General features: G+C 40.0%; 1 protein-coding gene across 6 annotated transcripts in view; it reads right to left on the reverse strand.

Moving 5' to 3' along the window:
- The window catches only part of SPPL3 (signal peptide peptidase like 3), a 60668-nt gene that overhangs the window by 13141 nt on the left and 22535 nt on the right, over positions 1-24992 (reverse strand). Inside the window, exons 1-4 of one of the 6 annotated variants that reach the window (XM_067306978.1) lie at positions 22350-22809; positions 15872-15949; positions 5514-5602; positions 2484-2603 (exon numbers count right to left, since the gene is read on the reverse strand). In XM_067306978.1, the coding sequence (XP_067163079.1) occupies positions 2484-2603; positions 5514-5602; positions 15872-15949; positions 22350-22429 (367 nt within the window). In that variant the 5' untranslated portion in view covers positions 22430-22809. Of the gene's footprint in view, positions 1-2483; positions 2604-5513; positions 5603-6227; positions 6272-7707; positions 8221-9721; positions 9887-15871; positions 15950-17792; positions 17838-22349; positions 22810-24992 lie in introns of those variants that run through there. The other 5 variants (XM_013944876.2, XM_067306979.1, XM_067306977.1 and 2 more) reach the window with 5 other exon arrangements.

The raw sequence follows: 24992 nt of genomic DNA on the forward strand, positions 1-24992 counted from the left end.
GGCTAGAACGCTTTCCAACTTCCATCAAAAGCTCTCAACAGAATGCCAAAGCCCCCCAACCCCCAAACTTTAAAGAAAATACAAGCCTTAAAGCTATTCATTATCATGACAGCAAGAAAAAGACTTTCCAAATATTCCAGGAGTCAAGAGAAATGAAAGAACCTGCTACAGTCTGACTGCGAGATTCTTTTCAAATTCTTCAACGTATCACATAGACTAAGTCAGCAAAATAAAATTTTTTTTTTGGCTTTTTAACCTAGGTAAAGTCGCTCCCCCCATCTCACTCGTAACCATTTATTCATTACTGAAACACAGTATACTTTAAAAACAGAAGTTATGCCCAGTAGCTGGGAATTTAAAATTGATAAAATATGCAATGTCTTATGTTTTGGAAAGCAGGACAAATGATAAACATTTATACATATCTAAATGGACTACTTTGATAAACATTTTCTTTTTTGTGGAGCATATTTATCCCATCCACACATTTGTAAAAAAAAAGAAAAGAAGGAAAAAAAAGGAAAAGAAGGAAAAAAAGGAAAAGAAAAAAAAAGGACCAGCCTTTTCTCACCCAACCCCCCTGCGCCCTGGGGGCCCGGGAACCTTTTCTGCCCCCTTGCTCCCCTCCGGCGCCTCCTGCCCCAGCCTCCGCTGCCCCAGCGCTGGGCTCGCACGGAGACGACAAGAACTAAAACGCAGTCGCACGAAGGCACGGTGCCCCCGAGGACCCGCTCCCGCTCCGTCCTCGCTGGCCAGGCCCCGCTCCGAGGCTTCCCCTCCCCTCCGGCCTCAGCGCCGGCGGCTCCGTGAGGAAGCCCTTGGCCTAAGTCCCGTCTGCTCGCGGCAAGGTGCCAGCTCTGGGGCTCCGCCGTCTCTTTATCGCCCAGCGCCGGCCTCGGGCTGTTTGCTGAACCCACCCTTGCGCCTGGCTCTTCCCCAAAAGGCAAAGCTTTGGGGCAGAAAGATTTAGGGGAGGTTTAAGAAACCCGACACCACAGCTATAATTTAAAAAATCCACCCCCACCGGCCTCGGCGAGCTGCAAGAGGAGGGCGTGAAACAGTGCTCCTGGCGCGCGCCGCAGGGCGTGAAGGACCAAGCCGCCGAGCCCCGCGGCGGGCTCCATCCCGACACAGAGCTGCTGCCAGCGCCCGGCATCCCGGAGGGCCCGGGGCCGGAGCGCCCTGCGCCTAATGACCCTCCCTGGCGCAAAACCAGCGGAAAGCGCAACAGCGTCCTGCAGCTTCCGGCATAAAGACGCTCGAGCGCGCTAATCCGGGCGGACTGAGCTCCCCCAAAGCCTCGCCAGACACAAACGCCTTAGCGAGCCTAGTTACACACCACCAATGCTACAAGTGAAGTTACAAACGTCAGGGTCAGGCTGGACATGATGGGACCAAAAAGCGCAACAGATTAAAATCTGTCTCTTGTCACAGAGCTTCCCTCACCACCGAGCTCTAGCATACAGTACAATTTATATGAAGCAGTAATTTTTTAATAGCAATATATATGACACAGGCCAAAGGTTTAAAAGCAGCACACAACAGGCCTCTACAGGACCGTGTCGCCAGAATTTGAAACGGGAATCTCAAGACTCCTTCCACGAGGAGGGATTTCGATTGCACCCATCGGCATCAGCCTGCTGCAGAGGCTGGGGAGGATGCACAGCTCAGGAGCTGAAGCAGGAGGGAAAAGCCCGCATTGTATGAGGGGTATCAGGGGTCTAAAAATCTTCACTGACTCAGTATGTGGGCTGAGGAGGACAATTTTTAAAAGCTTCTGTAAACCTAGAGCAGGGAAAAAAGAAAAAAAAAAAAGCATCTTTTCCCCTGAATAGCAGCTGGTATCTTGGAGAACTGCAGAAGGATCAAAAGGCCAAAATTTTCCAAAAAAATCAAAGTCCTAGTATTTACTTAGATACCAAAACATAAATAGTAACAAATTGTGAGTTCTCTGATCTGCAACAATCATTTCATTTTTGTTCTAAATTCAAGAAGTGCATGAGATTAAAATAAAGAACAATGAGACCAGAAGTACCCTTGAAACAAAGAAAAACAGCACAGAAGCCAAAACAAAATTAAACTAGGAAGAGAAGTGTCTGGATATGACCTCCAAAGGTTCCTTCCAACCTGAATTATACTGTGATCCTACAAAGTACCTGAATTATGAAAAACCACATACAGTTCTGAGCACGGATTTATAACAGCTACATTTTAACATAAAATAATACATCCAGCATCTTTCAAAGCTGGCAATTTATAGTTCAATAGGCTTATCAAATCTCTAAATGGAAAATACTTCTCAAATAATATTTGTTACTTTATTATTAGCTAGGGAGATATGAAAATATAATCCTGAAAACCGATGAGGTTTTTTTTTCCCAAACATATCATGACATGCATTTTAATTCTTAGTGAAAATACTTAATTATATTAATGCTTTCTTTTCTATTCCAATTGTTACAAAGAGAAGAAAACTTAGTCACCTGCTGTGCATATTGTAAAGACAACTTGAACTGAATCAAAGAAGAAGAACATAACTAGGAGAGACACAGATGCCCCGATGGGCAGGAACAACGCCTGGGTGGAATCGATGGTCTGAATACCTGCAGGAGAAAGATTGAGACATTGAACTTGGGCTCACTCTCACCATACACACGCTGAAAGATTATCCCCGTCCACACAGTTTAGGGCTCTAACAGTAAACTTCATTTCAACGCTGGTGCAACAGAGGTCGATTCTGGGCTCCTTGTGCGCTATCATTGCCAGCTACGGCCATCAGCGCAACAGGACGAAGGCCGAATTGCGCTTTCACAGCGGCTGGGTAACGTACAGCGACAGGCTCAGCCTGCTTTGCACGATCCAAGGACTGAAAGATGGAAGAAAACGGTAAGCATGTTTTCTTACCGTTGCTGCCTGTGAATAACAAGTTAAAGATTTAAAATTATCTAGGTATCAAATAGCACATTACACACTTTCCACATTTTGCGCTGAGCAACACGGACCTGCTGAACGGAGCAGGCTGAAGTTCGGTTCAGCCTCCCTCCGCACGCGGTTTTGAGCTCGACCAAAGCAGCGCTGCAGGCAGCTGGAGGCTCGGCTCGCCCGCAAAGGGCGCCCCAGCCGCCAGGCTCACCTGGGTGAAGGTCGCCGCGCGCTTCAGTCACAGCACTGATGGCAATCGCCAGATAACGTCAAGTCTAACAATAAAGGGCAGCTTTCAAAAAACACCCACGACATTTACATGTTTATGAAACTGTGAACTCAGATCAGCATGAACTATAATGGTCTTTCATGCTAAAAACCGACACAAAAGTCAGGCTTACATCTTATAGTTGGAAGTAGTTTCAAACAGAGCAGAGATACTGAAGGACTTTATTCTGATTATTTTCCTTACCTCAGCCTTGCAATGTGCCTACGAGGGATTTTAATAATGGGACAGCACAATTTTTACTATATCTTACCAGAGTTTTATTACTACTTACACAATGAGAAGATCAGGCTTTGAAAAGCCCACCTATCCCCCCAAATTCATACTAATACTTAACCAGACTCTGTATTCACATTTGATCATGGGTGAAAAAATAAGCCCTAAGTAGTGACTAAAAAAAAAAAAAAATTACAAGAGACACTTGTACAGCATTAAAACTACAAGCAACATCTGAAATAGTCACTTTATAAGAGGTACCAAAAATGTTTCTAATGCAAATTAATGTAAAGCTCTGAACTAGATGGGACCTAAAACCAGCCTAACACCTCCACAATATCCCAAAATAATTAGGCATCACTGTATAAAGCAGGACTTGGTAAGTCACAGGATTTTAAGGCTGAGCTTTTAGGTTATCAAACAGAAAAAAAAATATATATACGTACACACACAAGTATATATATATACACTCTGTGTGTGTGTGTGCATAAGTAAAATTCTTCTGTGGGTGAGTGGGAAGTTGTCAAAATAAAGGGTTACTTATAGAACTCAGTTATCAGTGTATCTGAGTATGTCAAAAACCCTCAAACGAGCATGAAATATACTCACTACTACCTGATTTCAGTTGTAAGTATTCCAGTTTCTTTTATAAACAAGCGAGTTAAACAAGGGGCACAGAAGCCGTGTCACTTACACTGTATAGTCATTTATTATTTCAGAGAAAAGATCTATTATCTGCAAACATAAGCATCATAATAAAAATTAAAAATATAAAGCAGAAGAACCCAGTCACTTGGGTTTTCTATGCTTTTTTGTCTGGCACAAAACAGGAAAGTACAATATAGACAGTCCAGTCATGACAGTGCTAAGACACAGAAATTTTTATATTCTAATCTGTGGCTTAGATCTAGCTCCTCCTGCTTTGGGAAAGAGAATTTACTCACATGCCCTTCAATTTCCCAAGAAAAAAAGAGAGGGGAAAAAAAGGAAAGAAATGACATACTACAAACCACCTTGGCATACGGGAATAAGTGCCTGCAGTGTTAAATGTCAAAGTTTTTCATTTCACTTTTGATCATTTTGACAGCTAATCCCCTTAATGTGCTTATTTCCCAGTCCCAGACTGTCTTCTCTTACTTCCCAGATGCCAAAAGCCGCAACTGTTCATTAATGAATCACCAAACACAGCAACCTCTTTACTGTAGCTGTGCAGTTTGGTGTAGTTGAATGTTATTTATTTAATAATTTTTAAGCTATACTTATTTTAAACAAAGCAACCTCAGCATTCAGGATTTTGTGCACAGGACCACTCACAAGTCCTGCTTTATTCTTGTTCTCTAAATTTGCTGAAGTAATTCATTCTGGAGTCTATTCTCAAAATATGACCATATAAATTACCACAAGGTAAACTACGGTGTAAATTTATGGCACATTGTGTACAGCACATTCCACTTTAACTGCTCACGCTCATAGTTTCACCTGCGAAACAGCGTATCTCAAAGGGCCAAGCTGCCTGGAATCTATTTATACCGTAACAGAGGGGATAATCACCACATAGTAGCTGACAAGTTAATCCACGCTCTGAATAGATTGTGTGTAGGCCCATACTTTGTTGTCCACCTATAAATGAGCTGCCCAAAGCCATGTGAAATCTATACTTCAATTTCGCTACTGATAAAGCTGAATCATCCTTACAGACTCTTGTCAGCCCACCACGAGGTCAAATCTCTCTTTGTTAATGCACAGGCTAATATGTCCCGGTGATGAACACCAGACAAAAGAAGTTACATTCCCTTCTCAGAATTTCATTAAAAAAGTAAAGCCGTCTCCACTTCCAGTAACACCTGACAAATTGTGCGGTATGCAATTTCTACACCTTATGGAAACGTTGATGTATTAAACTCCGCTTCCATGGGCATGAACTAGATAGCAGTAGTAATGCACAGCAAAATATTTAAGTGCCTAGACAGAATATTGTATCAGTTGGATCTACAAAGCATGTGGCTGAAATACGCTGCCAGATGGAGTAAAAGAAGATGCCACACATTCAAGTGATGAAAGAAAGATAAGGAGTAAAGCTAACCCTTACTGTTATTGGTGCTGTTGCCATTAAAAGACCCAGCTGCGCTGCTATTGTCTTTCTCTTTGTCTTGATTCTCAAAGTCCATGTTAAGAGACCTGCAGGAAATAAAGCAAACTTAATAGGCAAGTTTCAAACCCCTGCATAGGTTTATCAGCTATGGTCTCATTACCACCCTACTACCGCACCCTCTTCCTGAGAAAGCACTTTAATGCTGGTTATGAGAGCAAACACCATACATACAAATACTCGGAACACCATTCTTAGTTTCTATAGGCCTCTGGAAACCAAAGTATGTCTCCAGTTAATTCCCCTTTGATAAGATTAATGTTATCTTTCATCTCACAGAAGATAATACTGTCTTTTGGTCAAGAAAGAAGACAGATGTAGTGCAAGAGTTCTTGCTCCTGGTTCTGCTAGACACTCACTTCTATAACTTAAATTGCATCATCTCTGGTACCCCAACAACATGTACAAGATGGTCCAATACTTACCTACCAGAATGTAAAAGGACAAGTAAAATGAGTGTGGGGAGCGCACTGTTCACAGCAAAGGTGCCACAGTAGTTAAAAGGATAAACTCACATGCACAAAACACTACACAAACAGTGATCCCAGTATCCCAATATATCCCCATATGTGGTAAACTACAAAAATCACATCTACAAACCCCTTTAAAAAACAGATGTTAGAGGATTATACCTTAATCCTTACACACACTTACAGAAAATTATTCCACGCTACTGAAGCCATGCTGGAAATTAAAAAAGAAAAAAAAAAAACTCTACAGGTCTTGATGAGACCAAATCACACATGTTCTTACAGTGAGACTAGCCAGGGTATTGCCTGAACTGGTAAGTGTTAGCAACAACAAATTGCAACAGAGATACTTTTTATCTGAATTACTTTGAAGTGCAGAATATGATGGAAATGCAATGAAAGTTTCAACTCTGATGTATTTGAACTCTTCCCAAGTTCTCATTTTGATCCTTTTCATTCAATTTTAACCATTGGATTTCAGTTACATTTTTAAAACAATATTTATTTCCTCCCTCAAACTCTTGTTATGAATGATGACCAATATTAGCTTACAACTCTCTGCTGAACATGTGGTCTTGCTTAATTGAAAGAGTTTCAGCAAAGCCTAGAAAGTAGCCAGATAGACATGTGAGATACACATAGAACAGACGACTAGAGGAAACCTGGAACAATTAGTACAAGTTGATACTAATTTCATCCACAGGAGCTGACAACCTTCCCCTATGTACCCAGCTCAATTCTAATTGATTCATCTTTGTCATTTTGATAAATACACTTAAAAAAAAAAAAAAACCAAAAAATACAGTATTCTACCACTTTTGCCACAGTCCTGTCCTTTGATGCAACTTCTGAATTACATTCTAACAAAGTTTGGCTTAACTTCTTGAAATAGAAATAATTGCTGTCCAAGACAGATCTTAAAGGAAATTGCACTATCATTAAATTCTAGGTACTATAAAAAAAAAAAAATACTAGCAATCAGGTTTACCATGATCGTTTCTCATTCTCTTACATGCATGTTATCCATGACTCAGCTGTAAATTTATTTATTCAAAGAAGCTACTGAGAGCCACCAGGAGCACTGCACAACGTTTATCTTAGGTCTGCAGCAGCAGCAAATACCAAGTATTTTGATAAAAATTCCAGGTCAACAGGCATTAAATTCTTCAAGTTGAGCTGCTAGTAATCTTACTATGTAAAGTGAGCAAGTGCTATTAATTTGTCACATAGGTAAAAAATACACCACAGTCTTTTATACAATTCTCTAAGTGTCAGTTATTTCATGCGAGCATAGAGGTTACCTATGGCAATGTACAGCTGAGCGATTTTGAGCTGCAGAGTTATACAACCTGAAACGGAGCACGTACAGGACTGCAGCAGCTAGATAGGTGCGGTAGCTTAAAGAAAGAGAGGTTGAGCAGTTTGACAGCATGAAAACAAGCAAACACACACGGAACGGAGGGAAGGGGAGCATATTCCAGTTTTAGAAATATGTTGTTTCCTCTGCTCCTGTTACGCAGGTACTCCCAAACAGCAGGATGGAATTAAAGCGGCTTTTGGGCCCCAGCAAAATACGAGGAATCTTCAACCTTAGACATACAGTGCTTCTATACCGATTATGAATCATGAGCTAAGAAGTTATCAAAAATACAAACAGGCAATACCAAACACCAGAATTCCAGCAAATGAATCAGGTCTTCCCAGCTGATAGCTCGTGTTTCTAAAGCACTCCCTGCTCTACGTCTTGTTTGGGGTGCCTTTATCCTTCGATCCCGTTTCCCTTTTCCCCATAAATCCACTGTAGTCTCATAATTCTCTTCTCAAACGATCAAAATCCAAGAGCAGGCTGCCAGCCCTCCAGGACTTGATCCAAGAGTCAGCCAAACAAGGTAATTCTTCTCTCATAGCTGCGTTTCATTCTCCTTTGAATCAGTGCAATTCAGCAAGAACTTCGTACCATCGGTCTAACGACGGGATCAAGGAACTCCTCGTAATTTAGGGGCATTGCTGTCAGCAAAGAAAACTGAAAAGAAGCTATTCGTTCCACTGCTCATAAACAACTTTAGCCCTAGTTCTCTCACTGCAATAGCGTCAGCAATTATCACGTTACCTATAAACATCCCTACCTCAATATTAAGCATGAACTAGGAGATTACTTTCACTTAGCAATGCAGCTGCTGATCCAAGCTAAATCCTGAATAATCTGCAATCATTTTATAATTTGGCCCTTCCCTCTGCTGCAAATTATTATGAAAGTAAAAAAAAGATTGAGAGGTGATCACCAAAACATCCTTCAAGAAAGTTAAAGACTGTACTGTAAAATGGGCTACACTGAGAACTCTTGGACTGCAGAAAGTACATGTAAAAATGTTTTCACCCCCTAGGTGAGGGAAGTTCACTTACATCAGGCGGCTCTGATAAGAGCATCTCGCCTTCAGCGGCTATTTGAGGTGCACCCGTTGGGTGTGCCCACGGGCGGACAGTCTCTGCTCAGCCCAGGGAAAAGGTCAGCCCAGATCTCCGTTCGACTCTGCCACTATTGGGCTGCAGACGCTCAGGAACTCCGAGCACATCCTTTCTCTAAAAGTTTCACTGGGAAATACGTATCCTGATTTCTGTAAACGTCAAGGCATAAAGCCAACCACGAGAACATTGTTTCAACTATTTTTTCTATTTACACACATACTTTAGTTACCCAGCATCTAGAGACAGAAAACACTAGTTGCCTCCTATGCTTATTCAAACTACACAGCAAATTTAAATCTAACACAAAAATTAGGAGAAATTTCTTTCTTATGTCACCTAGTCTCAATGTTGCTTAGTAGAGTAACATGAAGTCTCCCAGTGGTACTTTACAAAACAGTATACAGGAGATATATGTGCCCATATGAGTATACAGCTCATTAGCTCTGAATGACGCCAAATTCCCATATGTCAATATAAGCCACTAGTATTTCTCAGAATATTTTACTTATTGGCCAGGCAGAGTCTCCTTGCCCTTTCCCAAGCCCCTATCAGATCTGCCTAAGACAAACATATTTGAGTGTGAGGTCTAAACACATCAGGAAAAAACAAGGACTAACATTTGTATGCAGACCGAAGAAGCTTTAAATGAAGATTAGAAGCTGCCTTATGTAGGAAGCTGAAAAAACTTCCTCAAAATTAGATCTATATTAAACACATCACATAGGAAAAAGTTCGTATTCTAGCAAAGACAACATTTTCTCCACTAAAAAGAGCTATTACAAAACTCACAAAAATAACAGAAAATTATAGAACTTATGTAGGGAAAGGAACATGCATGCAAGCATACCTACAAACATATATATACAGAAAGTTAAAAATATATGCATAATATTACCAGCCAAAAAAAATATTATGGTAAGATAAACTCAGAAACTTGGTTGAAGTTTCTTTCAGCTAGAAATAAATAAGCTATTTTTATTACTTCACACTCTATTACCAGAATTAGTCACACATTTTATTTGAATATTTGGAACCATTTCCATATAGCTAAATCTAAAGTTCTTACACCTCCTTTGAAATTTCATTTTCAGCTCAAATATAGCAAGCACAAAACCCTGCTAACGAATGAAGATCAGCAAACGTGGACTCATCATGGTTGTGCAGCACTGTTTAAGAACCAACCAAGAAAAGGACTTATCCCACAGAACTTACAACCGAAATATCTGAATAAGCAAGGCAGAGTAGGAGAAAAAAAAAAAATAGAAAAATTCAACCGATGTGCATTGTTCTTTGGTACCACAAATTAATCCACTGCCTTGAGGCCTCCAAAGCATTGCGCACTTAATGTGGGAAGGTCGGAGAGTTTGCAGCATGAGAAGATCAGTTTTCATCTGCAGACAGGAGATAAAGCTTGTACTTTAATCCTACACTATCAAGCAAACACAGCAAAGATATGTGAGGGCCCTCATCACTGATTCTGAAGCAGGGAGCAAGCCACCTTATATACATGAAATGTTGTACTAGTAATAATATGTATTATATATTTATCTAATTTATTTATATTTAAAACCAGTGCAATTTCTTCTGTAAATACCTGCAGAACAAAGCTGGGCTTCATTCTATTTGAGAAGCATCTATATAACAATTTGGCTTCAAACCAGATACTTGAACTGGTACGTTGCATGTTAAATCAGGCTTTACATATGAGGAGGGATCATGTTTGGGTATGTGATAGGATAAGAAAAGATCTAGCTGTTACCCGCCTGCAGAATAACCCCACCATTTGAAATCACAGAGAGGACTGGAGAAAACAGCAACGAGCACTTGTGCAAGAGTAGGCAACTGTCTAGCAAGGACCCATAGGAAATAAAACTCTTCCAGGCTAAGCTCACCCATTTAAAAAGCCAGGACTAAACAGTACATTTGCATACTCCAATTCACAGCTTGCAACTGCTCAAAAGATTACACTTGCCCTTTTGACAGGCTACAATAAAGTATATCAAGTTCAAGGCCTGAGAGATGGTCCGAAAGCGTACAGGAGAGCAGCGCAGAAGGGCTTGAGGCTAAAATTCCCGACTTGGCACAGCCATAGGAAGGAAACACTCTGATCCACAGCAAGAGAAGCAGGTCTCAACTTTACAAGCTGTGCACTTCACTCTGGATGGGGACTTTACCCTGGATCTAGTCTTCTAACCAACCGGGGGGGGGGGGGTGTTGAATCTTTTTTTTTTTTTTTTTTTTTTGGCCAATGCTGCTACTGTGACTGACACTGGACCAAGGCTATGGACCAAGGCTATAATTCATTCCATCTCTTGCATTAGATGCGATGCAACAAGCACATGGATTTTGCCCTCATTACTCACCCTCCCAAATCTTTCTGATCCCATTACTGTACTGCTGTTGAAGCAGTTTGCCAGCAATACCACAATAACTCTATTCGCTGACCAGGAATCAGAAACCAAATCCACTTCCTACAACGTGAAGGTTAACTGAAGAGCCAGATGCTGTTTGCTTCTTGTCTTACGACAGCTCCGTTCTTCTCTTGGCCATTCACCAACTAAAACCCTCTAATTCCTCAAGTTCAAGCAGGGTTCTTCCCTTATTCCAGGACAAATCTATACCTTTTCTAAGTGTTTTACAGATAACTGGAGGATTACAAAAAAGATTCTACTTCTGCCAATTATTAACGATTTTTAATACATTATCTGTCAGAAGGTCATGTCCCCCCAGCAATTTTGAAAAGATAGAGGTCTTGATCTTCCTTTAAACTTAAGTTATTCAAAACAGAAGATAAGAATAAACCAACATGCATGTCTATATAATGGGTATTGTCATTTGAAAGGTGAAAGACAGGGGAACTTGCAGAGATATCAGAGAATAAAATCTGATTTTATTGACCTCTGCTGGGAGAGGCAATATGTATTGCACATGTCAGCATTCCCTCACATTCTCTGTGCAAGGCAACAACAACATCATTTTCTAAAATATGCCCATGGTGCCCTTAATGGGGTCCCAGGGGGGAGGGGGACACAGCAGCATTTCAGAAGCTGAAGCTACTTCTCAAATTTAGCTTCCAGCTATGAGGTCAAAACTAAAAGGATCTTTGCAGATTAAAAGCCCACGCTGCAACACTGTATGCTGGTTAAATCCTTCCATTGAAATTGTTATTCTGGTCCAAAAGCAGACAACTCTGAAAGCTATCTATTATGATTCCAGACACCGAATCCTTCAATTTGATACCTTTTCTTTCAGGCACAAATTATCTCAAATTGCTAATAAGCAGTACAAGGATCACTTCTGAACAGCTAGCTAGAATTATGGATCCTAAAACTAGCCACAGCTTTACTTTTGTGCTTAAAAATCATGTTAGCAATCTGTATATAGACCTGTCTTTGGTGCAAATATGAAATGAGAAAAATACAAGAATTTAACTTACTAAAATGAAAAGCAACAGAATGCAGATACTAAAAAGAAGTGTTTTTAGTAGTCTAACAGGTGCAACTTTTATCTTATTTATAAAAAGTTTTAAAATTAGTGGTATACCATATTACTGAGGTAAATTCAAATACGCATTAAGACTTTGCAAGCAAGAACAATCTAAAATTCTACTAGCTTGAACAAATCATGTGCTATCAATTCCAATGATCCAGGCTATATGTCAGACAAGTTAAAAGCAGGAAGGCATTTTTTCATTTATATCATATTTTGGAGCACTATGTTAATAAAGATTTTAGTTTTTTTCTCAAGGTCCTATTCTTTCAACAACTAAGACTACAAAAATAATTGTACCACTTACACGATCTGATCTAGAACTTGTATACAAATGCACATCCAGTAAAACATGTCTCTAAGTAAAGTATCTCCTCATATAAGTTACATACCCATACCTCTCATTCTTAACAGATGACTTACTGCAATAGTTAATTACACTGCTACTACATGAAGATGCACATTTTTTTAAAGTACACATGAAAATGTTAAAGGTTAGTTGTTTTTGCAATGGTTTCTAGTGGTTCCTTTCAGATACTACAAAAATCCATATGCACAACGTGTTAGTTTGCAAGGAGGTGTTGAAAGGGATCTGAATTCTTAGCTGTTCAGCTTTATTCCTTCCAGATTTTCTACATGTGAATTGACTCACAACCCCTTCCAAGATAAGCCTGCTCGTCCACATTGCTGTAAAAGATGAAAGACAGACTCATGTCCCAGGATGTTTTCTTCCTCCTGAGGTTTTAATTGCCATCATATGCATAGGATATTGTTCAGGAACTGCTTTTTAGTAAGAACAGAACTAAATGTCAGATCTTTCAAAAAACAGTTATTATATTCATGCAGGATGAAAAGAAGCCTCGTGCTCCATAACAACTAAACCATGACATCTTAAGAACGTGTGGTCTGAGACTACAAATGCAGCAAAGAATAAGGATACTTCTTAAAACAGCAGAAATCTTATCTAATTCAACAGAAAAGCATAAACTGACAATCAGCCAGGTATGTCACTAGGCACAAAAACATCCCCTCGATCCAAGGAGGTGATGAGGACAGAGGCTGTTTTGGCTGCAATAAAACAAATCCAAACTGGAAAACGTCCTAATTTTATCATATTATCTGCTAGCATTCCAGCAACTCATCTAAATCTGACTCAGGCAGGAGCCACAACCCTGCCGAGTGAGCCGGGGTTCAGCACACATCCATGGAATGACTCGTTGGCTTCCACCCGTGTTGTTCCACTAACTTCCTGAGGTGGCCCACAAGCATTACAGAGCACCTTTCTAAACAAAGCTAATAAACTTACCACGCAGCGATAAAGGACGTTTTCTCTTTCAACAGATTAGCTCCACATAACCAACGTCTGATTTCAAGGTTAGAATATTACATTCTCGTCTTTACTGAAACACGATGCTAGTTCTAAAGGTCCTGAAGGACACATTACGTGTCTTTTGACAACCCTGCAACTGCCAATCTATTACCATATTTGTCACTGAAGGTATCAGGGTATGTACTTCAAGTGTAAATAGTAAGGCAGTAACCTTACTAACAACCAATAAAAAGTAATAAAGAAAACAAGAACTTGAATAAGATTCCAAATTAAGTTTACAAAATGGTGACAAGTCTTAACAACTGAATTTATGATTGAGTCAGCCTGGCTTCTCTCCAATACTATTTAACATGAAAATTTTAAACAGAATTACTGACCTGCTTTTAAGACCATGTTAAACATGCATGTTCCAATATATTACTACATAAAATAAAAACTACCAATTATAAGCTACCTCATTAATTTCCTAAAGGAGTAACAATTGGGAGAGTGAGATTCTCAGAAATAATTTGGCCTCGATTTACCCCAGGGGACTATCGCTCTGTTGTTTAATGCATCACGAGACAAAGCACTCAGATCTAGATGAAGACATCATTGCTTTCATTTAAGAATGAGTATCTTCAGCGGTAACTTTCCACTTTCCAGAAAGTCACTATTCCACCTACTTTGCCAGAAGTTTTTATTTTACTACTTTAGGAATTTCCAGATGAATATCATCTTGTAACTCACCACCACACTTGAATTCCTTAAATAACTTAATTATATCTTAGAACCTTTTGTTAACACTACTCCACAATTTTCTGTAAAAAAAATCTGCTTTTGATCTCACTTGCTGACCAAATGGAATGGAAATTTGCCCAAGTCACCATCATAACCATGGGTTTCAGCTCAGACATCTCCTAAAAAGCTAAACATAGGTAATCTTAGGGAATTAATTTCAAAACTGTGGAACCCTACCTTGGTCTGCAATAGCTTGCATCTTGGGGTTGTCAGGATACATGCAAAAGAAGTGGACTAGAACAGAGCATTTCCTCAACTTATTTCTGTCCACCACCACTGCATTACACCATTCCATCCAATAAGTAAGATTCTTCTAAAGTTCACAGTTCTTGTTAAATGAGGTGATTTAAGTGCAAATCTTGGGACAAGATGGTAAAAGAGTGTATGTATACAGAAATAAGATAGTAAAGAACAGGGGAAATTTTTTTTTAAAGAGTGAGGAGCTCTAAGAAAGGTAGGCAATTTAAGTTCAAGCATTCCTGTTTTATATTGCACTATGTTTTCACAATTGAATTGTATTTTTAATAAAAGTTAAGGACTCTTGTGGAGCCATAGTTCCTTTTAACACAACTGCGTAAGTTCAAGTAGTCAAAAATTGAAAACTGTTTCTCCATAATACTCACTTCAATTAGTCTCTCACCTATACGCTAGACTGATTCAAAACTTGAAGAAAAAAATTTACCAATTGCTATTCAAATACAACATTTTCTTGCTTTTTTATTCACAGCATCTATATATTTTGTCTTCCTGAAAACTTCCATTTTAACTCCAACATTGGCAGTGTTGTTACCTAATACTCACTAGCAACAACAGACAGCTCTTATCAAAAAGGGTCTCTTTCATTATATGATTTGCTTACCTTCTGATGGGGAATTAAAACCTCTTACCCTAACAGCTGCTACATACCATGGATAAAATCTGTTTCAGAAATATTCAAAGCAATTCAGAGACTTCATAATGTATGTATGGCCCTTTATCATAGACTTGTTAAACGAAGCAATGTTCTTCAAAAAATCAGGAAGAAAATCATGCTCTACTCAAGTTTGAAAGAAATGATACTTTCATGCTGTAATTCTTTTTGTGTGTGTCAGTATGAACTTCACTCCTTAGGTGCCTTTACGTTAAAAATAGTAAAACAAATGGTACATGATATAAAATATAAGCTTAGAGGGACAACAAAGTTCTCCCTAAAGTTCTTGAGCCCCTTAAAATAGGGCCAATTTAATTTTTGAAGATTCAAACATATCCTATATGCCACTCTGCCAGAATTTAACACCGATGGTGTTTCCCACTTCTCTATTAAGCTGTTATTCAAAGTGCAGTAAAGAGCATGGGGACTTGGAAATCTCTGTTTTAAAAGATTTGGCTGCAATTAAAAAAGAGACGCACAAACAGACAACATTGAAATATTACATATAAAATCCCACTATCATAAACATTAAGTTCATCTCTCTCTCAACAATTCTTTTATACCCTCCAAAATACAATTATAAAGAACTGTCTTCAAGAACTAACTTCAAAGTTATCTTACATATGCTTGGAACTTGATTAGCATACAATTATGTCTTTCAGAAAACCCAGCTAGCTACATTTTCTTCCGTTTCTATTTCCTTTCAAAAAAACAAGAAGTATTTCATTTACATTAGCCATTAGTTGGACAAAGATACAATGAAACAAAAGGCATACACTATATTCACTCACTTGTGGAGATATTTTTATTTAAAAAAGAAAAATTCTATAAAAGCTTAAAAGAAAAATCTTACCTGAAACTGCCGTAGACTATGAGGAGAATAGAAATCAGGAAAGTGGACACTTGACTGGAATCCACCAGGGAATATGCCCTAGAATTGGGAAAAGAAAGGCACTTGTGTCATTATGAGTATTCATTTCCCCAGTGTCATTTGCTAATTCTTTTTCTTATCATAATACCAATAGAGAATTGGATAACAGAACTTTACGGCGGCTATTTCTAAAAATCTCATGCCATCTAGGAAAATTATATCTGTGGCTTGTAAATTAACCTTTTATATTCAAGACCGCAGTATGCGAAACATTCAAAGCATAATTCAAAAAGGCTTGTGGTAACTCGTTCTAAGCTCACCACATTCAGATTTTTTTCCCCAAACACATTAAAACTGCTTCAGTTGTAACTAACGCAACTAATGTGCTTTGCACGTAAATAACAAGAACCAGGCTTCTTAAAGATTTTTTATATGGCTGAACTGGTAATAGTAAGTTGAAATATAGCAGCCAAGGTTTACTTAGTTCAGGAGAGGAAAAAAACAAAAAAAAAAACCAAAAAAACAAGCTGCCATATGCATTTATTAAACCCCACCTAATTGTTTCCCTATTCCCCATGCCGTTCACTCTTGCAGCAACGGAAGCTGAGTATGTTCAGGGCTGCCCCAGCAAAGAACATCGCTAGCAAGTCAAGGGAGACGATTGCTCCCTCTCCCCGGCACTTGCGGAGCCATATCTGGAGCAGTGTGCCCAGTTTCGGGGCCCCCAGGAAAAGAAAAGCTCTGACAAACTGGAACAAGCCACGCGGAGGGCTGCCGAGGTGGCTGGGTGAGACAAGCAGAGGCTGAGGGAGTCACAGCACAACCCCCAGCAGCTCCTGGGGCAAAAGGAAAGGAAAAGGGTTAAGTGCATCACTCAGCCTACAAAAAAGCTGAACATTTCTGAACACCCACTAAAAAGCCTCGCTTCAAGAAAACTATGGATATGGAAACAAGATAACTGAATTATGTGATAATTCCAAAAAAAATACCACAAAGCAAATTCAAACTAAAGATATAAGACAGTTAAAGAACCACCCATCCCATTCCCAATTTAAAAGTCATTTAGAGACAATTACCATAACACTAGACAGACACTTTAAAATAAACACATTTTTAATATATAAACACAAATATGAACTTCCCACTAGAGAAATTTAATGTTAAACATTACTGAAAAACAGATTGCATCTTTCTGATGAAATCAGATACTCGTGGAATAGGCTCTTCAGAAATGGGAAAGTAATTACTTTTATTAATTACCACGAATAACTTTCATATTACCGCACACTGAAAGTGAAAAGCAAAGGCGTCATTTGCTCCTGAAGCTGACCACCACAAAAAGACGCTCTTAAGCTTTACATTTTTTAACTTTCCGCCATGCCTGACCTTCACTTCCAAGGCTGTGCAAAAGAGCTCGAGAGCATCCATGCAGATCAATACACCAAACTGCAAATAGGCTCAACGTGGAAGCGAGCACTTAAATTAGTGCCTCTAACAGCTCCTCAGGTGCCGCTCCATCCAGCTCACCGCCCAGTACTTTTAGCCAATGATTACAAATAAGCAGAGAGAGGGAAGAAATGCCTTAAAGACAAGCACACTGGCTTCATGTCCTGTTAGTGGCTCGGTTCTGGGAGAAGCTTTCCCACTCCCAACCTCGAGCTAAAGGGAAAAGGCAAAATGCCAGGTGGTGACCTGCAAACCCATTTATATTTCTACCTGAAATTTAAATGACCATCTACAAGCCAACAGATCCCATACGCATAGAACTGGACCCTCCTATAAACATACTGCAAGTCTGCATGTGTGGCTGTGGGGATACGTAGCAGTGCTACTTTTATAAAATTAAATATTTAATCTCAGAACAAAGAGTGGAAACTTATGGAGGAAGATATCTGTAACAAACCTGTACATAAAAGTTGTCCTTTGACTTAAATACTGATTTTGGAAGCAATTCTTGGTACTTCCTACAGGGTGAGCCACAAAGAAGAGATGGTTCTGCCTCATTCTTACTCTGAAAATGAATACTGGATAAGATCGTGCTAGCGATTGCTGTCTTCTGAAGGGTTCATTCTGGTGCTGCAGTTCATCTGCGTGCCAGATTACGAGCATAACTACCAACCCACTGCTCAGCTCTGCTCTGCGTGTGAAACACTACTCGGATACAAAGACACCACTGGCTTTCCCAGTGCAGTTCATTATTTCGGAATCTGCCACTACCACACCTCAAATTCCACATCCATGGAAGGAAGTTGCTTTAGAAGTTATTTAATCAGGCTATCAGAAAGATTCTTGCTGACTCAGTCAAGTAACTAATGACCTGAATTAACTGTTATACTCTAGCACTTAATAAAACCTAAGGCGCAGATGGTTTACTTTTCTCCGTGCGCTCCTTTTATCGGCTAACGACAGGGAGATAACTTCCCCAAAGCCTTCCCTCGACCCCGAGATCACATCCAGCACCTGCACCTTTCCAAGGCGCAGATCAACTTTAATAAATTCTCGGCCATTAGGCGTTTCTGCCCGGCAGTTTTGCGGGCAAGGGCTCTCAGCAGCGAGCGTGCCGAGGCACGCCAGCACAGAGACACAGCGAGCACTGTTCTGGAGCATGTTGTGTGCGTCAGGCTCACAGCGATACAGTGCAGGAATTGTCCACACAACAACCCTCGCGGCGAGCCCCCCAGCCTGGCACAGGCTGCCCCACGGACCTTTACCTACGGAGCGATTCCCGGGACGCCCAGCCACCGAGCCACGCCACCACGGCCCCCCTTCCCAAGCGGTAAGCGCGCAAGATAGGCCACAGCGGTTACAGCGAGCGTTCCAGGCAACGTTCTCCCTTTCTCCGGGAAAAAATGAATAACTTCCGTATTCCCGAGGGAATAGAGACCCACTTCATTCTCAGCTAGGGAAGATGTTAACGGGATAATAAAAACTGCAATGACAACAGTAACAGCATTAAATCAGAGTCACCCACAGGCTCCTTCCCCGTATCAGTAGCCATATGTCCAAGATCACCTTTCTTCTCCGGGAACATTCACCTTACATGGCTTCGACCATCTGGCTGCTTAGCAATTTCTTATATAAAAACCACTTTACCCCTACCATTCTCATATTCCATAAATATTTTTTAATTCCTCTGGTTTTATTATTTCTTCTACATTTCTGCCCAGGAAAACTACCCAGTAAATACACACATAATACATAGTACAGTAAATACATACAGTAAATACATATTTTTTTTCCAGCTCTTCTTTAGCACCAAAAGATAAGCAATTTCCAAAAGAGACAGCCCTTCCAAAGCAGCAGCAGGAGTCCCTTAGGCAAAGTGAGATACTGCCTTCCGCCCTCTGCTTTGAGCAACCAGTATCTGCAACTCATTTTGTTCTACGAGGAACCAGAGAAGACAGCAGAACTAGGAACCAAACCCGATCACACCACAGATCATTTCCCTCTCCGTAACCTACTTGTCTTGGGCCACAGTTTGACGTGACCATAAGCCAACACTGCCATTACAGAAGCAAGATTTTTTCCCCTTTCACCAGGCATCTGGTGACTTCTCTTCCTTCCACCCCCGGTGGCACAACCATTTGTAAAGCCACGTGGAAAACCAGATCAGGGGACTTGTCTGCTTGGACAATAATTGGGAAAGTAGGGAAGGTTTTCCAGATGGATCAGATTCCTGGTCTGGTTTGTTTCTGATCCCAGGAAACGAAACGCAGCACGAGGGAACGGCCTTCTCTTCCCACTGGCGGCAGTGGCTTCAGTACCCCCAAACCCTTCCGCCTTAACAGTCAGGAAAGTTTGGTGCAACTGAAAGAAAAACCTCTTTTTGTTTGCCCAAGCTGTCTACTAAACGTCAGTGCAATAAACCCGACCCCTCAATGTTTCAGTAGCAAAAGCCGGTCCCCTCACTTCCAGGTGCAAGAGAAATTGCAATAAATCCTGCTGAGAGGGGCGGGAGAAGCATGCAATGCCCACGTTTCCACAGCAATGCGCACCGACCACCTCGGACATTAATCATTCTCATACAAAATCTGTTACGACAGCAAGATAAACTTCTGCTGCATTTACTGTACGTACAGCAGAATGCAAACAGCACAGCAACAACTGAATCGCATCAGCCTGAAAAATGCAGGAGATGAATGAACTTCACTAAAGTGCGCGTGAAGAGAGAAGACTGCATTTCATCAAGTGGTTTTGCTCATCCGTGATCAGAGTATCCAAGCACTTTCAAGATTAAGAAAATTAAAACTATTAAAGGAAGGTAAACATGCTAGATAGGCTAGTCTAAGGATGCATTAGAATATGTTAGACAGGCTTTTTATTTTGCTTAAAGGGACCAAATCTATAACTCGCAGACATCTATCACAGAATTACAGAAAACGGCATTGATAGGAACGTCAGCAGATCATTTAATTCATGGTCTTTCCCCAAAGTAAGATTAAATAATAATTCAATCAGTCAGTCATGATGAACATTTACACCTCACCAGTTGTTTAAAATGGTCAATGAAATAACAGGACTTTTCCTGACATCCAACCTAAGTCCTTCCGACTGCAGTTTTAGTCCATACTTTTTCCGTACACACAAAGTCCTTCAAAACTGGCAGGGAATATGCTACTCCACGCACAGGCGGGATAAACAGGATCCAGGCTTGGATTCATCTGCATATTTCAGTTTTGGAAAGACGTGGCTGCTCGAGAAGCAACTGCACAACTTCAAATGCTCTTCAACCCACATGAAAAGCCATGACTTTTCATTCAATCAATATGGTACTCTTCATCTCACACTTAAAATATCACTTTTATTATTAATGTCTGCTGTCTCCTTACTGCAAGTGACATTAACCCATGCCTTAAGAGCTCCCCCTCAAAACACATATTCTACTTTCACGACTTCCATTCTCTTCCAAAGCAAACTCCTCATAGGCTCATACAGCACCGAAAGGGCTACAACGAAGCATCCCCTTCCTCACCCTATTACTCATCGTTCATTTTTAGAACTTGATGAATGTAAGCATTCAGTTTGTATGTCCTATCTCAGCGGACAGTCAATTCTTTCAAAGGGATCCAAAAATGGGGAAAAAAAAAAAGGGGGGGAAAGAAAAAAAACTCAACTTTTGCTGGAAATCTGATGTTAAATGACAAATTCAGTTATGGAAAAACGTCCCCCCTCCCCTTCCCTCCAAGGGTTTCATATATTTCACAAGCTATTTAATGTGCCTATTACATCAGTAATTGCTATTGTAATAGAGAAAATGCGAACAGAAAGTCAAGAAATACTGGTTGGTAAATCCAAGACAAGAAGTAGAAGAGTATTTTGCAACTTCACTTCCTTCCATCCACCCCCCAGGGTTTTTAGTTGTGTGCAGAAATCAATGCTCACCTTCACATCACTGCGACTGACCCAATGTATCCTTTTTTTTGTTGACCACACAAAGAAGTATGCCCTTAGCTAGGAAAATGTTTTCTTGAATCCACTTGTCTGTTTGACATTTTTCAAACATTCTATTAACTATTCTATTCCTTAAAAGAAGGATGAGTGAATACACTGATCAGGACCATTTATTGTTAAGGGTAACTCATTTTTCATGTTTCAGTGTAAGGCAATCTTGAGTCAATGCTGTAACATCGTTCATTAAGATGAGCAAATCAAACTCAGGGACTCCAGAGCGCAGCGCCAGGGCACACAAAGAAGGGCACCACCGAGTATACCAAGATCAATCACAGTTAATTGTGCAGATATTCATTTTGGTTGGGGAATGGACTCATTTCATAGGTAAAACCAATAGTAATTTTTTCCTTAACTGGATTCCAGGTCAAGGGTAAAACTAAAAAGCCTCTCTTTCAACTACTTTAGGTGTGCAAGATACGTATTTAAGAGCCTCCATTAGGCTTGCTGCCAAGCCAAAGTTATACCTTTAACTTTTACACTCCGTTTTCATTTTAAGCATGAAGTCATGGCACCGAAACTGTAAACATACCTCAACACTATTCCATTCTTCAGTATGATTCATAGGAAAAACAAGCAAATTACTATGGATTCATTTACATTAAAGGAATAGTTTCACCTCATTGTCATCTGCAGGTAAGGCCTGCTAAGTCTGAGTAGTTTATGGAAACATGGATCACACAAGGAAAAAAACCCTTAAGTTGCAAGCAAAAAAAAAAAAAGAATAAATCAAGATATCCCATTAAAAACAGATTTTCCTATGCCAACTTGGTTAGGACTCAGGCAGGCATTTCAAAGTTATAACAGGAGAATAACTCCTCTTGTTTATCAGACATGGATCTCAGGACAAAGTTTTCACATTATTAGATACCAAAAAACTAAACTAAACTAAAAATAATTGACACATCCATTTTAAGAACCTAATTCCCTCTTCTATCCTTTCCAGACAGCTGTTTTCCTAAAACCCTCCCCAAAAGATAAATGCCAAGTGAAAACACTCCCCCAAGCTCACTTTGACGAGAAGCTGAAGCACACACTGACTAACGCATCCGGAGAGGCAAGCGAGCAAGAAACATTTTCCACGAAAACCATTATCTGAGCTGCCCTTCTGGTTCACCAGCCTGTTTGCCAACAGCACAACGAATTATATGTTTTACGGCATTTAGGAGTTACAGTAACTGGAAGATTGCCAGATCGCACGCTCAGCTAGGAGCGCTCCCATGCAGGAATGAAAGCGGAGGAATCCCTCGCTCTTTAAAAGGTACGTTACTTCCCAACAACGCAGGACAACAGCCCCCTCCTTCAAAAGCATAGTAATCTTGGCAGCTACTGGATTTCTCCACCAGACTAGTGGATCCACACTGGAGTTACATACTTGGGAGAAAAATGTGCAATTGATAGTTAATAGAAAAAAAAAAAAAGCATCTTTGAATAAATTGTCCTGGACATATGTATCTGCTTGAGAAATAAGTACCCAGAACCAAAATAAACACCCCCAAAACATGTTGAATGTCCTTTGCGTTACTGCCAGAGAAAATACAGCCTTTTTGATTTCACACTGTACATTTATAGACTAATGGGAGCCTGGACACCTAATTTTCACCTCTTCCACACACACAAAAATAAATTCATGCTTTTCAGGTTCATTGTTTTACTGAGGAGGGTTGGTTGTTTGGTTTGGGTTTTATATACCTTTACCTTTAAAAGTAATTAGTTTTGCCTGTTCATGACAGTTTAATCTAAAGGAACCCAACTTAAGATAGGATTTGTCTGTGTTGGTTTGAGTATCAAGGGCCGGGAGCATGAGAGACCTACAGGCCTCTGCCTATATATAGGGCTACAGAGCCCTGCCAACAAAGTGTCCTTTCTCAAACATTTGTCACCACAATAGGTGTGGCTGCTGCTAGTAAAGCTTAGTTTATTAATGGGAAGGAAAAGATGAAAGAGGTGGAAAAGTTACACCTGCAAAACAGCAAGCTGACCCGACAAATTGTCGGGTTTTGTGAGCAAGTATTCATTCAGGTCAGCAGCTGCACAATTACTAGACGTGACGCAGAGGGGAAAGGAGGCAGCGTGTGGCCAGCGACAGGGCAGGACCGAAACTCTTTCAGGAGGAGCGTACAGTCAGGGCTGATCAAGCACACCGTGACACCTTGGCCTTTAATTCAAACTTTACTGGAGCTAAATTAAACACAACTAAACTTGCCATTTCCATTTGCCTACACAGAAGTTAGCATTGGTTTAATTAAGTTACTTTTCAAAACAGACTTCAGGTACTATAGTTTCTGCAATCTATGACGTTTCATAATAGTTTGCTTTACTTCAGTCTTTCCAGATTTGTTTTCACTACTAAACTATACAATTGCAGTGTGCAGTCACATCACTGTTACTCTTCAGAACTAGAATAAAGTTATTTGTCCACACAAGCACTTTTGAGCACCGTACACTTCTACAATCCCCAGCTTTCCAGATAGCTTTGTTACAGCTGCATGGTGCTATCACAAAATAACACACCGAGGTAAGGGACATTCATTAACGAGACTGTCAAATAAGCTCAAGCATCACTAACAAATAAGGGTATTCAGTGAGATACAAAAAGTAACCAAATGGCATTTGCAAGGGCCAAGCTATTTAGTATGTTTAAAAAAAAAAAAAAAAAGGCTTCAAAAGAATCAGAAAAAGAGATAAGGTTAATTTGTTAAACTCTGAAAAAGTGGGGAAAAAAAAAAAAGCATCACAAGTAATTGTCTTCCTAGTCTCACCCGTTTATACAAGACTGCTGTGTACTGCAGAGGACAGATTCAAGCTTTGCTCTAGCATCATATGAATGGCCAAACCAAAATATAAATACAGTGTTTTGAGGGAAGAATAAGAATAGCAATTATCAGAACAAGTTGCAAACATATATACATATAAAAACATACATGAATACATATATATCTGACAAAGCAAGACAGTTATAACTTAACTACAAGAACAAATTAAAATAGCATAATCTACAAAGACAACTTTCCTCATCCGGAAGACTCTTTCAATAATCAATAAAATAAATCAAAATAAATATCAAATAAATGTTAAAATCAAAATAAATCACAAATAACCAAAAGAAGGATTGGAAGGAGGAGAAAGAGAAGAGCAGCTACGCACGGCCCTTTCTTGTCCCAGCCATGAGCAAGGTTGCTTTATGTGAATTTTCAGACTCCAGCAGACCAGTGAATTCCGCAAAGGTCAGTCCAATATTTAGCCTACACCAAAGCTTTGCTAAAACAGCTGGTCTATCTAAATTACCACTTTCAGCTGTATGAATTTTCCAAAAATAGCCCTTTTACATCAGAAAGAAAAGGGCAAATGAAGGGTGTGGTTACTGTAATTGAAGTCAACAGGGTACTGCTGTGCAACTGCCTACAGTTTTATGCTAGAGAGCCTCATCATGACCCAGATGACGTTGTGTCTTAAGAAGGCCTGTCTGGAAATGTTACAGGTTGTCCCTGGCCAGGGAAGTTTTCTACAGTTTTCACAGTGAAGACCATTCCGGGTTATAGAGATATCAATTTATATCCCAGTCATACTACAAATCAGAATTTTCAATCACTTGATAACACAGCTCTATGTTAGGAGGACGACCGCTGTTGACTAGTGCTAGATTTCATTTTAT

Source organism: Apteryx mantelli, chromosome 17 (assembly GCF_036417845.1).
Source record: "Apteryx mantelli isolate bAptMan1 chromosome 17, bAptMan1.hap1, whole genome shotgun sequence".
Lineage (NCBI taxonomy): Eukaryota > Metazoa > Chordata > Aves > Apterygiformes > Apterygidae > Apteryx > Apteryx mantelli.